The sequence below is a fragment of the Anarhichas minor genome, unplaced genomic scaffold, assembly GCF_050575085.1.
Source record: "Anarhichas minor isolate MPS153535 unplaced genomic scaffold, ASM5057508v1 ptg000033l, whole genome shotgun sequence".
Lineage (NCBI taxonomy): Eukaryota > Metazoa > Chordata > Actinopteri > Perciformes > Anarhichadidae > Anarhichas > Anarhichas minor.
This window is the reverse complement of record NW_027466479.1, coordinates 11,376,767-11,398,245: the sequence shown is the minus strand read 5'-3', so window position 1 is coordinate 11,398,245 and position 21,479 is coordinate 11,376,767. Positions and strand designations below refer to the sequence as shown.

At 41.2% G+C, this 21,479-nt stretch overlaps 1 protein-coding gene across 1 annotated transcript in view; it reads right to left on the bottom strand.

The window, feature by feature from the left end:
* The window catches only part of csmd3b (CUB and Sushi multiple domains 3b), a 241,463-nt gene that overhangs the window by 174,259 nt on the left and 45,725 nt on the right, over positions 1–21,479 (bottom strand). The window contains exon 3 of the mRNA XM_076106168.1: positions 11,346–11,543. Within this exon, the coding sequence (XP_075962283.1) occupies positions 11,346–11,543 (198 nt within the window). The remainder of the gene's footprint in view (positions 1–11,345; positions 11,544–21,479) is intronic.

Sequence of the window (21,479 nt, the reverse complement as noted above, 5' to 3'; positions counted from 1 at the left end):
TAAAAGAACAGCTCAGGATTTGCATCAGCTTCCACTAACACAAAGAAAAGCAAACAGAGGACGGCTGGAAGAGGGGAAATAAGCAGAGATAGAAGAAGAACGAATAAAAAGATGCAACATGGAAACTAACACTGTCGTGATGATTACAATACGACTGTGACAATCTCACCATTTCACCAAGCAACAATTATACTCAGCCCTGGGCAAAACACACACACACACAGTTACATACACAGACAGTAATGCACACTGTCAGAAGCAGTCACTCACACTCTGTCACACACACATACACAAACAGAGGTGAGTTGTGAAAGTCGTGGAAAGTTGATGTGGAAGTCAAACAACCAACTTTAGCAGAGTTGAAGGTACTGATTCTGGCAGAGTGTGTTTGAAAGACCCTTATATGGTCACATTGTGCTGTTTATGTTTGTAATTCTGCCCCTGTTAAGCACTTTGTGACTTATGTCTGTGAAAAGCACTTTATGAATAAATCTTACTTAAGTCGCTATTTTAGATCAATGACATTATGTAGCAATGAAACAGTATCCTCACAGATCAGGAAGAAAACAACAAATATACGGCTACAAAAATGACAGGTTCCTTTATTTGTTCATTATGTCACACTTTGTTTTGACATATTATAACATATGTGTTATGTATTGTATTATACTATTAATAATGAGATTAAGATTGTTGTAAGTACATGCTGTTGACAACGCAGCTGGCTAATCTGACTCCCTAACTTGCATATAGACCGCGTTCTTAGCAGCAAACACTATGACAGCCAGGTGAAGTATAAAACAAGCGTTCAGAGTTCCCCAGTGGTGGAGCCCCATCAGCTATAACTAAAGGGGATTTGACGCTGAATGTGAAGTGAATTCAGCCTGGCTTCATTTGTGCAAATATGGAGTGATTTGCAGTCTGTTTTATTCAGTACAAACAGCCAATGCTGCAAAAGTACACACATTAGCCTGTGGCTAGCTGGCAATGCATACCTGAGTGTGTGTGTGTGTGTGTGTGTGTGTGTGGGACAGCATTGTGTTGGACTTTCACTATGTTCATGGAGTGGAGTGCTACATCTTCAGGATTCACGCAAATGTTTCACTGAACTTAAAGCAGATGCATGTTTGCCTCAATCCTTGTTGGTTTGTGCCTCCTGATATATTTCCGTTGATCTGTGCCATTGAATAAGTTACACGTTTTGTCTGAACAAACAATAAGGTTTGAGTACAAGAACAAGTGAAAAAACATGTAAGTGTTGACTGATCAGACTGCAGAATTAGTACTACGAGCTGAACCAATAAGGCGCAGACCCACGTGAACACACAAAAAAATGCCGCCAAGCAGCAGCAGCAGCCTAACTCTAGTTATGCTGACTACACAGAGTCAGAGTCACACACACACACACACACACACACACACACACACACACACACACACACACACACACACACACACACACACACACACACACACACACACACACACACACACACACACACACACACACACACACACACACACACACACACACACACACACACACACACACTTTTCATTTCCATTTCTCAGCCAGTCTAATTTTGAGTTTTGTCATAGCACATTATTACTTTTTCAATTCCAACAGTAACCCTCTACTTCCTCTTCTTCTAGCTCTTCCACATTTATCTTCTCCCCTCGGTTCTTCCCTTTGTGTCACCCATCTCTCTCTCTCTCCTCCAAATGGTCTTATTGTGACATGAAGATATTGTGCAGGAATCCATTTGGGTTTATGGTTTACTCAGCTAGTCACAGTGTATGAATGCACCTGCATGGTAAATACACAAACATGCTCTGGGTCAATCACATTTTCTCAGAATTTCCGACATATTCAGCAACCTTCCTTGCACCATATACTGCATGTGTGCAGACTGTATTCATTGATGCTCTGTCTCAGTTTATCTCTGCCTTGCTCTCTTTCACTCAGGTCATCCCCAGCCCACCGCACATGCATACACATGCACCCAAACCTTGAATATTCATAAGCATATTCTCTATCTGTGAGATCACGATGGAATTTCCTCAGGGCCAACTATGCTCATGTGTATGTGTATTTGTGTGAATATGGATGACTTGAATGCTGAAGGGTGTTTCTGTCCTGTAAATAATTCTGCAACAAATTAGTAGAAGCACACACACTGAGACTCATACATAAACGCACAGATCAACAAAGGATCTCACAGAAACACATAATTATATACCTTGTATGCTTTTGCAACAACATTCCTGTGGCATACTATAGCTGTGCAGTTTGTTTGTCCTTTATATTTAGCTCATGGTACCATATAACACAGTTTGGTTACAATAAAAATGTGCTGAAACAGCACCCGTCTGATACTAGCCCATTTTCAAACGGTGTTTTTAAGATTGGTTCTGCTGTTGCTACATTTACACGTCAAGTCAAGTTTATTTGTTTACCTCAACATCACATACAGCGGCTCAATGGATCTGTAGGCCACATCAACAATGGTTCCGAACCCTTTCCAATTCTCTGAATACTAAATGAACTATAATAAACTCTGCCTGCCTCTACGATAGCTGCTTGTGCTAAGTTGGACAACTTCCTGTAATCTGTGAAGTGGCATCTTTTCGCACATGGGTGACGTTTGCATTCAGAGCTTTCCGTCAGAAAGGGTTCATTTTGACGCAAACTAGGATATTTTCCTAAACCTAGCAAGGTAGGTTTGTTGCCTAAATATAAGGAGATTTTTGGCAGAAAGGGCTTTTTGGCACAAAGCCCTGAGGGCAAACTTCCCCTCCAAAGAAAATTCAGAACTCACGGCTATGCCCTTGTTAAACTATGGAGTCTTGATTCGTAAAGATCAACAGATCAATAACATTATGCCCCGACAACTATATATGTTTAAATTCTTCTTTGAAAAGGAAAGGTGATATTTTTTTGGAATGTATCACACTATGGCCATATGTTCAAATTTAAAGAATTGATTTAATATGTATTATTATGTATAAATATGTAAACTTATCACAGTCAATTGGGAACAAACTGTTCTCTATTTGGCATGTGAGCCATGCATCCCACTGGGCTCGGCTGCAGTGCGTTCATGCTGTTAGATGGCAGCCACGGCTCATTGCGATGGACGATGTGGTGGCCAGAACAGTTTGCCGCGCAGTGGAGTCCATTAATTCCTGATTATGGACACCTGGAATGGCATTATCGTGCTTACATCATGGTCACTTGACAAAATGATATAAAAATGAAGACCACCATGTCCATGCATTTCGCAATAAAACAGTTTTCACAAGCTCTTACTTAGTCTCCCCTGTAAGACCTGAGGCTTTGCTTCGCTAGCGCTTGATTAGCTAGCGATCCAGCATATTTTCCCAAATAAAAATCAAGAATTTCACCAACTAATGAGACGTCATGTGTGCAGTCGGCCACAGCCTCAAGTAGCGAGTTGAATAGTGAATTAGAACGTGAGCTCATCGCTTACTAATACAAAGTATCAGGCACTTCTAGGCACTCCTTGCAAATTGTGTGTTCCAGTCCTGTGGTTTCCAGAGGATAGACCACTGAAATGAGATGTTGAAGTGACCCATCGTTGTGATGAAATGTCAGCTTTTCAACATGTTGCACTAAATTGTAAACAGATTGTAAACATCCTTGTTGATATGGTTACTCCTTTAAGATACAGCCAGCGCTTTAATGTAGAACGGTGAACAGACGGTGTCTCTAGAACTACTTAGTAGCTGTCCATTATCAGGAATTTATGGACAGCCAGCAGCCAATCAGAATTGAGCATTCACCCGGACCATGGGATGAAGTGAAGTATTGCACACTCAACATACATAGATTCAAGTCTTCTGAGAGAGCAATAATGAGCAATGACTATCAATCAGCAATGCTGCTGCACTGATGGCTTATTTTATCTTCCATTATTGTCACACTGAAGTCCATGCCAGCAAAAAAGTACTTTTGTATAATTAGTCCTGCAAAGGGCCTATATCAAGCCGTCACGTGCTCCTCATCAGTCGTGTCTGTTTTTCAAATTAGTTAATCATAGAAAACCAGAGTAGGCTATTTAAAAAATAGTTATAGTTGATGTTAATGTTTCTAAAGAACTTTGTTTGCTCAACTTAGCAACTTGATAGTCGGGCTGTACATACACTAAACACAATGTGTGTAAATTACGTTTACTTCCAATCTTAGCAACGGTGCTATTGTTGAGCAGACACACAGCCAAATCCATTGCATTATGTCTGTTTAATGTTTTGAAAACCAAACAACACGCTGTTCACATGATCAAGGTACTACATGTTCTTATTACATTAGCCACAGGACAGAAATATATATTTAAAATAATATATAAATATGTTATCGCCTGAGAACAGAAGGACCTTACATCGAGAGTGAAATGATTCATGGCATACTGTATAATAAAAAGCACACAATATAACTTTGCAAATGAATGGGCAGTTGTAGTGACCCGAGACCTCAACAGAGTGTAGTCAGGTGAGTACGCGTTTCAATTTTGGGGTCTCAAATATATATCAGAAGTTATCTACGTTGTTTATAAAAACAAATATGGCATATGGGGGGTCAAAGAAAGAAACTGGCAGAAAAGTTGTGTTGAAAAGACTACATAGGAGATTTCCACTGCATTCCAAAATGATACCATCCAAGTCATCACCAGGTACTTGGATACCTGGATTTTTGCCTGTTAGAAAACAACGTAATTTGTAATGTGATGCTCAGTGTTTGCTAAGATATTGCAACATGGGAAATAATCATTTCCAACACACTAAATACATAAAGTGAACAGTAAAAGCAACACCTGCTGAAAGTAATTTGATCCGACACAATACACCAAATATTATGTTATTTTTAGTGCTGGGCAACGATTTAAATATTTAATCGCGATTAATCGCATGGATTTTTTGCGATTAATCGCGATTAATCGCATTGTTATGGCAAAGTTCAATAATGAATTCAAAAGTAGTGTATTGCGCACTTTTATTTTAAAAGTACTGCTGTATGAACAAAAGTGCAATAACATTTGGTTCACGAGATGCAGGTAGCATGTTTTATACTTAATGTGAATATAATTCATACTTTGTTGGCATCTTATTCTGAAAACCGGATGTTCGTCTGAAGAAACCGGACGTTGTCTCACGTTAATCTTTCCGCTAACTTTCAAAGTCCCTCGCTCGCTCCCGATCTGTGCCGTTTAAATGCGTTTACCGTGAATTTCAGCATATAGGTGCACTAAAATTACTGACTATAGGATGTTTGCTGGCTTTTATCCCACTGTTCTTGTCATCCTCTTGTTGTTATGTATATGTATTGTCTCACGTCTTTCAATAAAAAAAAAAAAAAAAAAAAAAAGAAATTTGTATTTGTATTTGATTGAAAAAATTATAATAAATTAAAAAAATGCGTTAATGCGCGATAAAATAATTGTCGGCGTTAATTAATGAATGCGTTAACGCGAAATTAACGCATTAACTTGCCCAGCACTAGTTATTTTTTGTATGTCAAACTGAGAGATTGATATTTACACCTACACCTACTTTAAATTCCCATGAGTATGTGGGAGAGAAATCCAAACAGAGACAACATTTAGTTTATACAAAGAAGCGGCAGTGTGCTGAACCAGTAATCGCAGTGTGCACCTATATTCTATTGCTCATTGGTGAAACAAACTGCGGTCAATGGATAGCATGCTTTGGTCAAAAGGTAAGTGATGAATGTGAATAGAGAGGTGAAAATAGCAGCATTTTACCATTTGAAGTGAGTGAGAATGATATTGTCATCTAGTCTATTCACGATAAGTGCATCATAATTTAAGCTGAGTGTACATAACAGTACTTATGGATGTCGAAAGGTGCCTAGGTTTACATTGATGTAATAGCTACAATAAAGAGACAAGATTGAACATGCATGCACAGAGGGAGGGGGAGAGAGGGAGAGAGAGAGAGAGAGAGAGAGCGAGAGTGAGCGAGAGAGAGAGAGAGAGAGAGAGAGAGAGAGAGCGAGAGTGAGCGAGAGAGAGAGAGAGAGAGAGAGAGAGAGCGAGAGTGAGCGAGAGAGAGAGAGAGAGAGAGAGAGAGAGAGAGTGAGCGAGAGCGAGCACATGCTCTGTGATATTGCTAAAAGTACTGCATTTCAATTCATTTGATTGCATGGCTTAATAATTGATAGAAAGCTATTACGGCTTGTATGAATGCCGTTGTGTATGTGTGTGTTGCTGAGTTGGTGTGAACGTATTAGTAGCTTAGCTCCTCTTAGCCTCACTGACAGAGTGACAGAGACATTGCTAATCCAGCACTGACAAGTTGCCATTTCCCCCCCTCTGCCCTCTCTCTTCTCTCTTCCCCTCGTTCCATCTCGAGACCCAAATTGCAGTTCATTGCACAGTGAGGTGCAGCGACATTGCTGCATGTATTAGACTGGTTTTGGTTGGCAATGTCGTTCATGGAGGGGCAGGGCTGATTGGAAAAGTGTACAAGCATTATACATACTTGTTTTAAAATATAAGAACCCTTCAATTTATAGAGAGGCAAATTAACATGTTTATTTTGCATTTTTGTTCCCTCTTGTGATGTTGAATATACAAACTCTGTTCATCGTGCAATGTCTGTTGTCAAAACCATGTAAAATGATTCGGGAATGAATTATAATAATTGGTGATTGGTATAAATGCAACCCTTGTTGAAGAAAATCATCATATAACTTAAGATTGAACTGAACACATTTGGGCTCACAAGCGACCCGTTTATATAACGTGTTATGTAACACACATTCTGGTTCATAACAACATTCTTAGGAAGTGATTAGGGAGCGCCAGACAAATTGTAATAAATCTCTCCAATTTGAATCAAAACATTTCCCGTACATGGATCGTGTGTTCTGCCAAAAGGTGAAGGTGACCTGAACAAGGACATGAGACTATGACCTAATGAAGAGACCAGATGTGCTTTGTTTTTGGTTCAACGGACTGGTTTGATTGGTGGAAAGTAACTTTAGGGGGGTGAATCTTGACTATAAAAGTGATCTGTGAAAAGTAATACATTTGGATTGTTTCGATATGCTGAACTTGTAATATGTTGGCAAGTGTGTATTAAAAGACCCCCGCTGGTTGCAACATCAGTTCGCCGTCTCTTCTCGTCATTTTGCCACAACACCCTCTCGCTGTTGCCCGTACACCGGATATCAGCACTTTTTCAGCACATTGTCAACAAAGACGCAGTAGTATCAGTTCTAGTGAGCGGGGAAATTCCATGCATTCAAATATGACAATAATCTCAACCAAAGTGCCATATGACTTATCTGTGGTCATATGTGGTCATATGCAGCCTTATGAAGGTAATTTAAGAAACAAATAGAAGTGTAAATAAGTGAAACTGCCGAGTTTAGATTATGATAATGACTTGTTATGACAGCATATAGGAATTGGGGCTGTCAAGGAATATTCTAATTTCTAGTTTATACAGTATATATATTTTTCTAACACATTCAATGCCCAGATCGCTTATTATTTACATCCAACCGTTTATATTTACTACAAATTGCACACGTGGGTTTATTGCTCAAAGCGTGCAATACGAAACATATCGTATCCTATGTTTCTATCGTGTTTATTTTTTGCCGTGTAGAACAATACATCCATTCATTTAGACCACTGTCATTGCAATTCTATTTAAGGAAACACCATCTTGTTTGGATGATCTGGCTCGATGAATAAGTTGATTGCATGATTGCAGGGAGAGAGAGAGATTGACTGCTGGGTGAGCTAGATTTACTTTTAACAAGAGAGAGAGAGAGAGAGAGAGAGAGAGAGCGAGAGCGGAGCACTGCGCTGTCAATTCATTAGCTTTTCTCAACAGGAACGGTCTATATTTTCAAGGCACATTAGAGACAATCAAGTCAGGCAGCAGACTTCAGCTCTAACTCCCGTCTTGCCTCGATTGTTTTCTAGGTTCTTCTCTCAATAGGAAAATGCATTTGCAGTTATTAAATTAGGCGGCGAATGAATCTGCATTATAAACCGTTGATACACCCAAGCTACACAGCTGGAAACTGTTGTTGTTTTACTACAGCCAACATGAAATGATGGGGGAACCAATCTTGCGATTGTTCCAGACTTCACACATGATAGTCACGTAATAAATGGTGTCTCTTTTTTAGAAAGGGAAAGTTTTTTTTATTTTGTTTTGTTTTTATTGTGTATTTAAATGTAAATTTTAATAATTCAAAGTAAAGGGTGACAAAATGCATGTTCTCCCTGTCATTAAGGACAGGCCACGTTGGGCCCACCTTCAACACCGTGGGTTAAACAGCACCTGGGTGAGGTGGGAAAACAGACACATCTGTGCATTGCTTACCGCACTTAATAAAGCAGACAATGTTAGCTATGATGAACCAGGTGTTGCCTCAGCATACTGCCAGTGATAAAACATATTTAGATATTGTAAAAAAAAAAAAAGAATCTCTGGCCACATAATAGATGACAACACGGCTCTATTTTTGTCTTTATTGGCTTCGTGGTCTTGGTGGAACATCTTGCTATTTTTAATCACAGCATCTGATTTCATTCCATCTTTTCTTTGTTCCGTTCAGGTTTTTTCTGGTGGGTAATAGTGGGTGCTGTTCTTTAAAATACAGAAAGCTTATGTGGGAAGTGTTGCACAGAAATGCCAACCTATTGTTCTGCATCGACTTGATGAACGCTTCACTAGTCTCTGTAACCTCTGCGTTCCTGTTTCTGTACATCCACCTATCTGAACCAGCTACCACCAGCCAGTACACAATGTCTTCTCCACCTCGTCCTCCATCTACTGACTACAGGAGGGAGCTGAGCCCTTTCTATAGAAATCATTACAATATAGGAGATGAGGTCGGGCTCCTGAGGTTGTCACCGCAATACTATCCAGTGTCCAGTGTGTGTTCACTTGCCTTTGTTAATTTGTAGTGATTGGTGGTATCTCTATTGTATCACTTGTGTTTGCATCACAGAGGAGTACACATAAACCAAGGACTGATAGTCAGTACTGACGTTCAGTACTATGAATCCGCCCCGTTTCTCCAGGGAATGGTCCCCTCTGAGAAGTGTAAGTGCCTTCTCCTGTGTGTTAAGGGATGCTTATGAAGGCACGTGCAACTCAAACAGCAGCGAACACAAATTACTTCTGCGAGCGCTTTCACATCACTCCGCGCAGAATATCTCTGAAAACCATTGCGCCACTAAATTGAATTGGTTATCGTCCTCGTCTTTGGATTGACCGGATATCACTCCCGACACGGACACTAGGTGGCGGTATGAAGGTGGTTTTCAATCTGCCGCTGAACACTATTCCACTACATCTTAGAGGTAAATATTGTACTTTTTATGCGAGCGAGCAGGGGAAAGCTTTGCGAGCAGAAGAGCAGTGATAGAAGTCGTGCACCTCGCCCCTCAAAGCAGGGTTTTCTCCTCGCGGGCTTCAATTTTGCTCGCGCGAGAGATGCGAAAGCACTCGCGAAAGTAATTTGCGTGTTTGAGTTGCGCACACGCGGGACCTCTACACACCATGTGCGTGGATATTGATTTGTGCTCACAGATTTTGATATTGATTTGCCTTCATAATGTTGCTCTTATGGAATGACTCACTATGTGTTTCGTATGAGATCTGCAACCGAAAAGCATTCAGGTGGAGCGGCAAAGTTCAATATCAAAAGTATTGTCTTTGCAAGTTCAGGTCATTGATGTCACTTAGCAGTCATATGAGAGTAATTGGAATATCATAAACTGAGGTGTGTAGAGTCACTGATTATGCCATTTTGACAAACAGCGAAGTCCAAGTGTATTTCTTATCATATATTTATGAAAAATATGAATGCATATGCATTTCAATACATAGTCCTACAGCGACCAAGCAGCTAAGGGCAGATCAATTATTTGTTCACCTCAGATTTCCTGAGGCTTTAAAGGTGTGGTGCATTGGGATCAGGAGCATATGGTATTACATGGTGTTAGCCCTGACACCCTAAAACCCCAATCAGTTCCATTCTGTGGCATCACAATCCCTCAGATACCAGGGTGCTCATGCAGCTTCCATCTGGCCACTCACGTACTTGGTAACAGCAGTTTTAGAATTCTCCTATTTTTAAAGCACCACCCGGATCATGTGACTAAACAAGGCCATCTCCCGGCATCCACTCAAGGAGATCTATACAGTAAACCATGAAAATCAGCTGATTAGGTAGTGAAATTCTTATGGCTATGGTTATGGTTACCCATCACTTACTTGCCTACTTACTCATCCATAAAAGAGAAATGGGCATTCCATTGAAGTCCATTTTGTCATCACCTGTAAGTCCAAACTGCCGTCGCCTTCAGTTCCAGTTTTGTCCCCCAACTACAACTACAGAGTTCTCTCTGTGGCTCACTACATGCTCGGCTTGCTTTGAAGTCACTCGTCTCATTTGTAAGTGAGTGACGATGAGAACCATTGGGACTCAATCATATGGTCTGGTAAAGTGAAACAATTAGCTGTCATAAATATTAAATTGAATGTACGATGGAACTTAAATGAAATGTTTAATGTAAGTATACGACAATTGAATCCATTCAACAAGATGTAATTTATTACTTATTTTTAGCTGCTGCTCCTGCCGTTGTCATTTTAATATGTATTTCTTCAAACTTATTCTTAAAGAGAGCTGTGCAAGACTGTTCTCGTACACACACGAGTTGCTAGATGTACATCCACCTACACAACATGGTTTAGTGGGCCCCATAATAAGTTATTCCTCAGCATACGTACGGTAGTGTGCCATAGCATACAACACCATAGTACACAGACCATCAGCACCTACCCTGAAATCCCAAAATAGACTTCAGCGTACAGTACATTCTGCATATTTGCCTCTCTCCCACACAAATCTTTTGATTATAAAGTACAGCATAACAACACACACACACACACACACACACACACACACGTATGCAGAAAAGCATTCCTGGATTGCCTGTCTGGCTCTCTTTCACATACACACACAAACAAATGCACAGCCTGCCCGTCGTTCTGTCTCTCTCACTGAAACACATACACGTAAATTATATGAAGGGTTTTCTTCAAAAGCATTATATAGAGATCATTACATTATAATATGTTCTTGACAAAAAAAGTTAGTAATGGCTATAAATGTAGCCTATTCTAAGTTCTGTTTTTCTAATTTGTATTCATTCAATTAATTTTAACTTCAAAATAAAACTCTTCATACACAGTCATGCGCATAGACATACACACACACACACACACACACATATATATATATATATATATACATATATAGTCGTCCATACCTCGACAAATCGGAGCAGGGAAGTCCCAAACGGCGGTGTTTCCAGCATTGGTAATGCAGGTGAGTGTTGCATGGCCGTCTAAGATGTAACCAGGGACACAGCTGTACTGCACATGGTCTCCCACAGCAAAGCGGCCGGCACCACTTAGCACTGCTTTTGGTGGGACACCGGGGTTTCCACAGGATGTGCTGTGGAGTTCTGCAGAGGAAGAGAAAAAAATGAGTCAAGGAGAAGGATTAAGGCTTTTTAAATTTCTTTCTTGAATTAATTGCACTAGACTGTTTAACTGTAGATTTGACCCCAACTCGCCCGGGAACCAACCATATAATATACCCAGCCACTGCTCAGTGATGCGTCCGATCAAGAGACTGCGCTGGGGCACTTACAGCCCCCAAGTCCGCACACTGCATCTACCATTAAAAACACTGGATCACATAGACTTGCATTGTGATGATGCAGAATAAATACCTACAGTGTCACAGCCTGTTCTAAAACCTTACCCCAAGCACACATATGGGAAGGCCCTTAAGCCTATAGTTATGTATAATACATATTGTCAAGCATGATCATGACTGTGAAACGATATTTTGACTGCACTCTCGGTTGAAGCAAACTAAGCTACACCCCAGAGAAAGGGAGGGAGACAATATCAGAGTGTTTTATGGTTAATCACATCATTCCCTCAAGATACATTTACAGTTCTGTGCCTAAGACGTATGCACAAGTGTGCATATAAACATCCGCACATACAAACGCACACACACACACACACACACACACACTCAGGAGAGAGATGGAGAGAGACAGGGAGAGAGGCATGGAAGCCATAAACCAGGAAGTAGATGGGAGAACAGGGACTAACTACGGTCTTATTGTTTGAACTTGATTGATACAACTATGAAACTGTTCAGACAGATAGGGGGTTAGGGAGGAGGGAGGAGGAGACAAACAGATTGGGTGAGGGGGAGGCAAGAGCAGAGGGAGACAGAGCCAACTGGGGAAACCAGCAGGCGGGTCGTCCAGCTCAAGCTTTTTCATTTGAGCTCGCATTCTTCTCATATTAAACGCTATGAGGAAATGATTCAGCTAATGCTACCAGCAGGTGTTTTAGGACTGCCGCCGTCGCAGTGCCACCCACGTATCCCACTCGGCTGCGTGCCTCCGTTTTAGATGCTGGAATAAATGAGTCACGCCGCTAGACGAACTTTACAGCGGACAGAGTTTTGCTCGAGGTTAGAGAAGACAGTGCCTTTTTGGACTAAGGACTTGTATAAGAGCATGTTGCCATGTTGATATTTGACCTGTGTCTGAAGCGGTCTGAAGAGAACCTGCGTGTTTACTATGAACTACGAGAGATCAGGGGAACGGCGGAGGTTCCGTACCATAATCATCCGAGTTAAAGTGATGATGATCGATTTTTATTTTTAAACACAACCATGAATTCAAAATCAATAGATCGAATCGATTTATCGCCCATCTCTAGAGACAGAGGATGCCCAACAGGATGGATAGAACTATGAAACTACTCAGACAGAGGGAGGGAGGAATGGAGAGTTAAAAGGGGATGGGACAAGAAGAGAAAGGAAGAATTCATAGTGGCTGTGAGGATAATCATATGCTGCCAAATGAGAGGTGGGGATCCTTTCATGAAAAATGTCACCAGAAAATCTGAGAACCTTCACTATTCAAACTTCAACATCTTTTCCATGCTAACGGCAAATTCAAAAAGCACACAGTGGGTAGAGTAGATATGATGTCAGCAAATGAAACAACTGAGTGATTATTGGTTGGCTATTTGATTCCTTTACACAGCAATTTTATTGCCGTGCTTTTTCAATTACACTCCCCTTCTTACTCTGTACTCCACTGCACCTCTGTACCTCCACAGTGGTGTTGATTACTAAGCATGTTATGTGGACTTTTAGCATTTTGTCAGTGGTCACACACACACAAACACAGTCTTTCACTTTCCTTTAAATGAATCTTGCTACCTTTTATTATTAGCATTTTGAATGTGATGGGGTCAACGATACCAAAGCTTTTGGATCATTTATAAATAGATAGAGAACAGAAATAACTTAATAACAGAAATAACTTTGCCTCTAAATGAGTTCCCATTACAGAAAAAAACAACAAAAATGCCCTCATGGGCTGTAATTAGTTGAAATAAAGATTCTGTTTAAGGTTTTCTTTAGACGGTCTATTTAATCCCGGTCCTCAAAGAGCATGGACGACACAAACGAGACAGGATAATCGTTTTGCTAAAGACCCTGAGAGACCCCCCCCCCCCCCCCCCAACGACCATACTCCTTATCTTCACAGAAAAGCACACACTGACAAGACACATCTCGACACTCGCACACATGCACATACCCAGGGTCATCCATCACTGAGGCGACCCCCTGTGCTGTATTGTGATTGGATGTCAGGTTGGCCTAGTGTTGCGACCTGTTGGCCTATCGATTTTGCCAGTTAGTGTGGCCTCAGTCGGTGTCAGGATGTTTAGTGTTCTATCAGGCACCCATTTACTCTCCCAACACGCACACAAACACACACATTGCCTGTCTGTTGGTGGTTCACGGTACTAATGCAAACACACACACCACACTTTCCAGTCTTAGCCACTTGGTTTTTAATCGGTGCCTCCATGATATTTTCATTCTACATACGTCTGTTCCATGTCATCTTTTTCATAAAGTTTCTCTGCTTCATTTTTGCTTCTTTTTCCCCCTCTTTTTTATCTCTTTTTCTCCATCTGTCTCTGCCTCTTTAGCGCCTTCTTTTTTTTTATCTTTCTCTCCCACATCTCCCATGTTGCATTTGTTAATCTCTCCCCCTCTTCCCGCAATGTCTCTTCCTGTCACACTCCCCGTCCCCTCCTGTCCCGTTTACCCTGCTCCCTCCTCCTCAACTAAAAACTTTGATGACAAGCCAGCTCCTTGCCTCTCCCTTTCTATCTCTACCACAATATCACCCCTTCTGTCCATCCCTCCTTACTGTTTCTCTAGTTTATTGTGAACATCAGTTTCATTACACCAGTTTATTCAGCAGCCAGCGGCTACACCACACTCCTTTTCATGGTTTATTGATGCCTGCCGTCTCTTATTTTACCCTCACTTCTTTTTCCTCACTATTCACTCTTTCTATCTATCTCTGCCTCTCTTTCTTTATATTTGCCTCTCCCCAGTTTACCATAACCATGATTTGAGTCTCAGTTGCTTCATTACAAGCTGCTGCTTTTATGGGCCATCTGTAGAACTATCTGCATTTGTCTCTCACTCACTCACTCACTCACTCACTCTCACACACACACACACACACACACACACACACACACACACACACACACACACAGAGGAGACACCCACATACAGCTACTCTTTCTACCACACACACTCTCGCACACACATAACCATTTACCTGGCTTTTATTTCTCCCTAGATAAGCAATTACAGCAGAGTCCGGGTACAGGGAGCACGAGATGGAGTGGGAAGAAGTAAGATGGGATAAAAAATAACTGAGTGGTGGGTAAAAAGTAAGAGCAAAGTTTGAGAAAAAAAGAGAAAATGCTGCCATGCTTTCAGAGTTTTTTAGTGAGACAGATGACACCGCAGGCTGGAGGATTGGAGAGGAGGAGTGAAGGACAGCGATGACATAGGGAGAGAGACAAATAGGGAGACGGGGGAAAGGAAAGAGAGGCAGAGACAGAGAAGGATGATTCAATGAGTTTGGAGGTTTTTGCGCCTCCCTCAGCAGTAACGTCTATAAAAGATGAACCAAGTTTGATAGCGGAACATAACAAATGCTGAAACGCTTGAAAATAATGCATAGGATGTGCAACAAGAAACCATGTACATGGATTTCCATTTACAACATCTGAAAAAGGAATTTCAGAAATTCTTTTCAAGACATTTACCGTGAAAGATGGACGGTTTATAAGGACTGTAAGAGAACCGACGGATGAATCCTCGGGTCAGAAATGTGTTCTGGGGCACTTAGATATAAGGTTTCATTGGGTGTCATCTTCCCCGTCAGTTTGATTTATTCAACACGTTGACTCTTTTTATAGACGTGTGAAGAACTTGTGTCATAAAACAACTTCAGTCCGTTAAATTAATTAAATTTAATAGCATAGGTTGCACATCATTTATTGTGGTCAGGTGGCCTCCCACCAACAATGCCAGAGGCAAAAACAGATTTACACAATGTTCATTAATCTTGACAATACTTAACAGTATTTATAATTAACGCTTGGCATTGTGTGAGGTAATCTCTGTGTTTTAAACGGCTCGTTCCAACATTACTCCTCCTTCTGTTGTTCTTTCGGTCTGGATTCTGCCCAGAGTACTTGGAAAATTTGAATTTTTGCAGCAAATGTCTGACAGATTGTATTGTATAACCAATAAAACATCTCTATCTATCATCCAGTTATCATCAAGAGCTTTCAATTCTCAACTTCTAAAAAGTTCAGTTGTGGTTTCAAGAGGTTACATTACAGACATTTTTGAGACAATTTTGCTAAACTATAACAAATCCATATATTTGTAATGACAGTGGAAACTTTTTTATTCTCTCAAACAATCCTTCCATTGTTAGAAAGTTGCTGCAGATCTGTCACGCAACTGTCATTCATACAAGGATTCAGGCGATTTCCACACATTCTAACAATGACAGCTCAACAATCACGAATAGGATAATATGGAATTATTATACGTCGCTGTGTGCTTTTTAATATGAAAAGATTAATGCCAAGATGAGACATTCCCCCTTTGAAATTTGTGACATCTTTCTCTACAACAGCGTCAACAGCATTAAATATAAAATGCCACTGGAAAGCCCATTATTAAGGATCATGCTATGCAAACACTGAGCAAAAAGAGAGACTGATATTCAGGAACTAAGGAAGGAATGCAGCCTTATTTCAAACCAACACTAAACATGTGTGTTAAACTACTGCGTGAAGATAGAAAAAAGGGGCCAACTAAAGCGGAGTTCCAGATTAGTCACTGCTTGATAAGAGTAGTTTGGGCAGAGAGCACTTCCCTTTATTGTTGATGATAACACACCACTACACAACAAGAGGCCAGGCAAGAAATGCAGCAATGCAAGTGGTACAACAAGCACTCAGTGCTGGCCTCTTTCAAATACCATCATCCACAATCCAATGAGAGGAACAGCAGGGGTTGAGACTACGAACTCTATTCCCGACAAATTCCCTTTGAGTCTTGAGTCGACTCCCTGTGGCGAAGCAAGGCAGAAGCACCAGCAGCATATCATTTAACACCATTTCTGTTTTTCATTCATGTCCCGGTCTAAAGAAACAACTTAAAAGTAATAATAAGTAGAGCATCGCTTACGCAGGCACAAAAAAAAGATCTGAACTTTGAAGTAAATTCAGCTCAAGGAGAATGGTCTTCATGTTAGAAACACAACACTTCCTGATGCAAAGAGGATACTTCAGACCAAGGCCTGACTGATCTTGCTCTACAAATGCATTGTAAGAGGAATGTGACCAATATATGTGCTGCAAGTTCAGTTCTAAACTTCTCAATAATGGAAAGGCGTAATTTCGACACAAGTACCTAAAAACAGTACGCCTCTGCAGTATTTGTGCAAGGATAACGGCCATAGTTCACCTCTGCAGAATACAGCAGAGGAAGCATTTAGGGTAGTTGGCTCTATACTCCGTTCCATTTCTGCACCGATCATCCACTTGATTTGTGATTATGTTACAGGTACCAGGATTGGTACCAAATAGCCAGATGATAAGTTTCTGTAAACAGGACACACAAATGACACCGGGCAATTTCACGTCTGTTCATCTCGCCTGCTCGTCAGAATTGAGGATTTATTTACCAAAAAACACAAGGTGCAAAACATATGGTAAACACATTTTAACAGTCTTAGACAATATTACACGAAATGTTCACTGAGCCACAAACAATACTTTCGCGCCATTTTCGCTAACACGGCACAACGGACAATCAAGCTAGACACCCACACAAACACATATATATATTCAGACATCCATCTCCTAGCTACCTAGCCGCTAACAATAGGCTTATCTAAACCGACTCATTCAGTATTCAATTCTTCCTCACCCACCTGTAAACAGGACACACAAATGACACCGGGCAATTTCACGTTCATCTCGCCTGCTCGTCAGAATGAGGAAACAGCATCGCGCCGTTGTAGTCTAACTCTACTGTCGTAACGCCTGCCCAAATCAAAGCAAAAAGCACCACCCTGCCCCCTGCTGGCCACAGGGTGGAATGCACACTCCATAGACAGTGAAAGCACGTCAGTCCTTTATCAAATGATTATATTTCTAGCATATACAATGCTCACTCTAAACTATATTGGCTTTAAATAACCCAAAACACACCAATTCACATGTGAAAGCACATTGGTGGGTGTCACAATTACATGACCAAAATGTTGCAGCCCAACTCTACACTTTGGTAAAACTGATGGCACAGTGCGTCCACTTTAATGATGATAATCCAAAACTGCAACTGCGCAAGACCGGGAAAAGTTGTGTTACTGTGTAAGCTTCCTGCTCCAGTCTTGTTGATGCAGGAATGCAGGAAGTAGCATCTCCTGTATGTAGCCGAGAGGAAGTGAAAGGGTGCAGGGCTTTGTCTGAATGTGTGGCCTGTCTCACACAAACTGATAAATATGACGGCCATCTTGGCTAACGGTAGAAAACCATTTAGTTGCTAAAACCTATACCTCCACCACTCATCCATATTGTAGTCATCAGTAACTGATATCGTAAGGAAATAAATGGAAAACATAGGCATTTACATTCAAAGACAACCTCCAACGTCTACATTTTGCCTGGGGTCCGGTTTGTTTTGGACAGGATTGAATTTACCTAGAAAACAAACACAGAGACACAAACCTAGACACACACACACACTTTACACACATTGATTGGTTGCTGGTTGGTAATGGTGTAATTATAAGTAATTATGATTAATTATGAAAACATTAATGAAGGGAAAAAGGACTAAGTGGCAGCAAAAAAGAGAGAGCTCACCCGGTAACGTAATGGCTGTTCAAAGCATAAGATCATCTGGCAGCTGTGAAGATCAGTGAATACACACAGAACTGCGTTGCTCAGGATTTTAGCTTATAGTGGAGATCAAACATCATGGACTGAGAGCAACACACCATTAATGTCTCTTTGGTGTATTATTACACACCTCAACACTGACAATCAAACATGCACACACACACACACACACACACACACACACTGTCCCTGAAGGTAAAAGCAGTGCTGAGAATTGCCTTAGTGGTGCCTTGATGTGTGAACAATAATGATCTGTATTCAACATGGCCAGGAAGCAGCTTCAGGGCGCCATGGTGTCCATACTGGTTGTAATACTGGTCCAGCTCTCTTGAACCTAAACAGCATGTGATCAGGACAGTATATGCTGCCTGATTGGAGCATTTACTGATCGGGGCAAGGAAATACCCAGATCATACTGGTGTTGCAACTACAGTATGAAAGTAAATGTATTTGATTCATGTTTGCTAAACCATGTGTCCCTAAACCACTCTTGTTCACCCTAAAATCCATCCCTCGTTCACTATCTACTTGCTCTATTATGATACTGGTAAGCTCAATGTTGGATAGCAGCATTTTATGGGACACTGTGAATGCAAAATGATGTAATCAAAATAACTAATGAAGTCATACTCTGAAGTGAATATGGTCCTCCTTTGAAATGTATTTGAGTTAAACATCTATGGTAAGGGTACAACTTAATGAGACAAGGGTGAAACAAGTTAATCATGTGGAAGAATATAATAACCCTGTCCAACACAATTATCTCAGGTTTGTGGACAGCATATCCATCTGAAGATGAAATTAAGTTATTTTCCAGCCTTGCAATTTCCCTGTATGTAATTGAATGAGCAGATAATGACAGCAGCCTGACTGCTCACAAATAAACATGGGGATGTCAATTATAAGCCCTTTACCTCCACTTCACCAGTGTGCACGCTCTAGTGACTGTGTGTGCCATTGTGTGCATGTTAGTGCATGTGTATATACAAGGCAAGTGTGTGTGTGTGTGTGTGTGTGGGCGTGTGTGTGTCAATGTGGATAGCTCCTTGATGCGGTGATCAATGTTTCCCTGAGGCCCGGTTCAATAAGCCATTCGATTTCCCCCTAAAGACATCCTGCCAACAGAACTTCATTAGACAGACACACAAACGTACAGAGACACACATAAACACCACACAAACCTCTCACTAATTGTCTTGTGTTTAAAGGCTGCATGGGTTAGACTGTTTGCAAAGCCCTTTTGTGTAGAATCTACAGCAGTACACTATCATTTCATCTGACCTAAAATAGGTGGACTCCGTCTTTCTGAAGACTAGGACAAATCAGCTCCACCGGACTCTGACGTACCATAACTCCTTATATCAAGGGGGCTACACTGATTTAAGACAGGGTCCCGGTTTGCTGTCTTCTCTCTCTCACTGACCCTTCTCTTCTCTGTCTCACGCATCCACCTCTCCCTCCTGCCTCTTCTCTTATCTCTTCTCACAGCCGCCCCTCTGCTCACTATTAATTAAAACTCTGTGTGTGTGTGTGTGTGTGTGTGTTCTTGTGTGTTTGTGTGTGCGCGCGCACGCTTGTGTCTGCGCATCAGGCTTCAGTATTAATTAAATGTGTGAATGCTAATTGGTCAGATCAATAACAGGTCGTTAGGCCTCAGTGGCCGACAGCCAATAGGAAATCGTTATGTGTCTGACATCACTGTCACTCTGCTCAAGCTCCACTGCGCTGTGACACATGCACACACTGACACACACACACACACACACACACGCACACCGCTGTCATCTGAAGGATAGGTTCACCTCAAAGGTTGCCAGAGAGAGAGTTCAGAAAATAAAGAGGTCAGCAAGACACAACTGGCGCAACTTACTGTATGTTCCTAAAACTCAATCAATATCCATTAAGAAAAGCAAAAGAGACAGAGAGAGAGAGAGAGAGAGAGAGAGAGAGAGAGAGAGAAATGTTTTCAAAAAAGAATCAGATGCCATAGTTGTCATTGAACAGAACTGAGTAAATGAGTGCGTCCTCTCAGAAGGCCTTTTTGTGCTGATCAATACCAGAGCACCAGCTACTTTCTCTTCAGAAATCAACGTTTGTCTTTCAATCCATCCTCTCTCTGTTGTCTGAGACTTCTAACTATCAGCCACTCTCAGCATGATATTCAGTCAGATAGATATAAATATGAACACAACAATGACCTCAACCTCAGGTAGACTATTACTAGACAATAGAAGACAAGAGGAGAGGAGTTTGTAGCACAGAAGGAATTTCACAGAGCTGGTGGTTTACTTGATGGGATAAAGACATGTTGCTCCAAAGCTTGGCAGATGGTAAGGTCAATGTGTTACTTCAAACCCACCCAAACACTGACCATCATGCTCCATCTAACCTCCAGTGTTGCTCCAAAATTGCTTTTGTGTGAAACTGGGCTCTTCAAACAAAGTCAGACTTCGACATCCACTACTCTAACTACTTCTTCACCACCACCACAATTCTCTATTTGCCTGTTTGACACGGGCACACAGGTGTTGGAAAGAGCAAACACACAAACACATTTAAAGATGGAAATCCGCTTTCTTCTAACTTTGCTCTGAAGAAGTTTCATCAGGAAGAGTCGCTCAGCACGTTCGCCCTTCACATTCTTTGTTCATCGTAGAACCCCAAGGCCTCTCCTCCAGCTGTCCTCAATACTTGATGGTTTGTTGCTCTAATTCTGTTGATGCCGTTGATCATTCCACCTGGCAGTTAATAGTATGGGTGTAATGAATATTGCTGTCTGTAGGGGTCACTAGCAGGGCTCTTACTGTTCCTATATCTTTAATACCTTCAGACAGACCTTTCGCTTGCCCTTAATCAAACTGACACCAAGTGAGCAGAAAGCAATGGAGGGCTATGCAAGGTTAATGCTGTTAAGTGGTGTATGAAACATTAACTGGTAACCCATGTACAGACCATTGCCTTTAGAGACAGTCATTGTCAATTTGTGTGTGTATGTGTGTGTGTGTGTGTCGACAGTGACTGACAACTTCAGCCATACTCTGGGGTATACTGTCCTT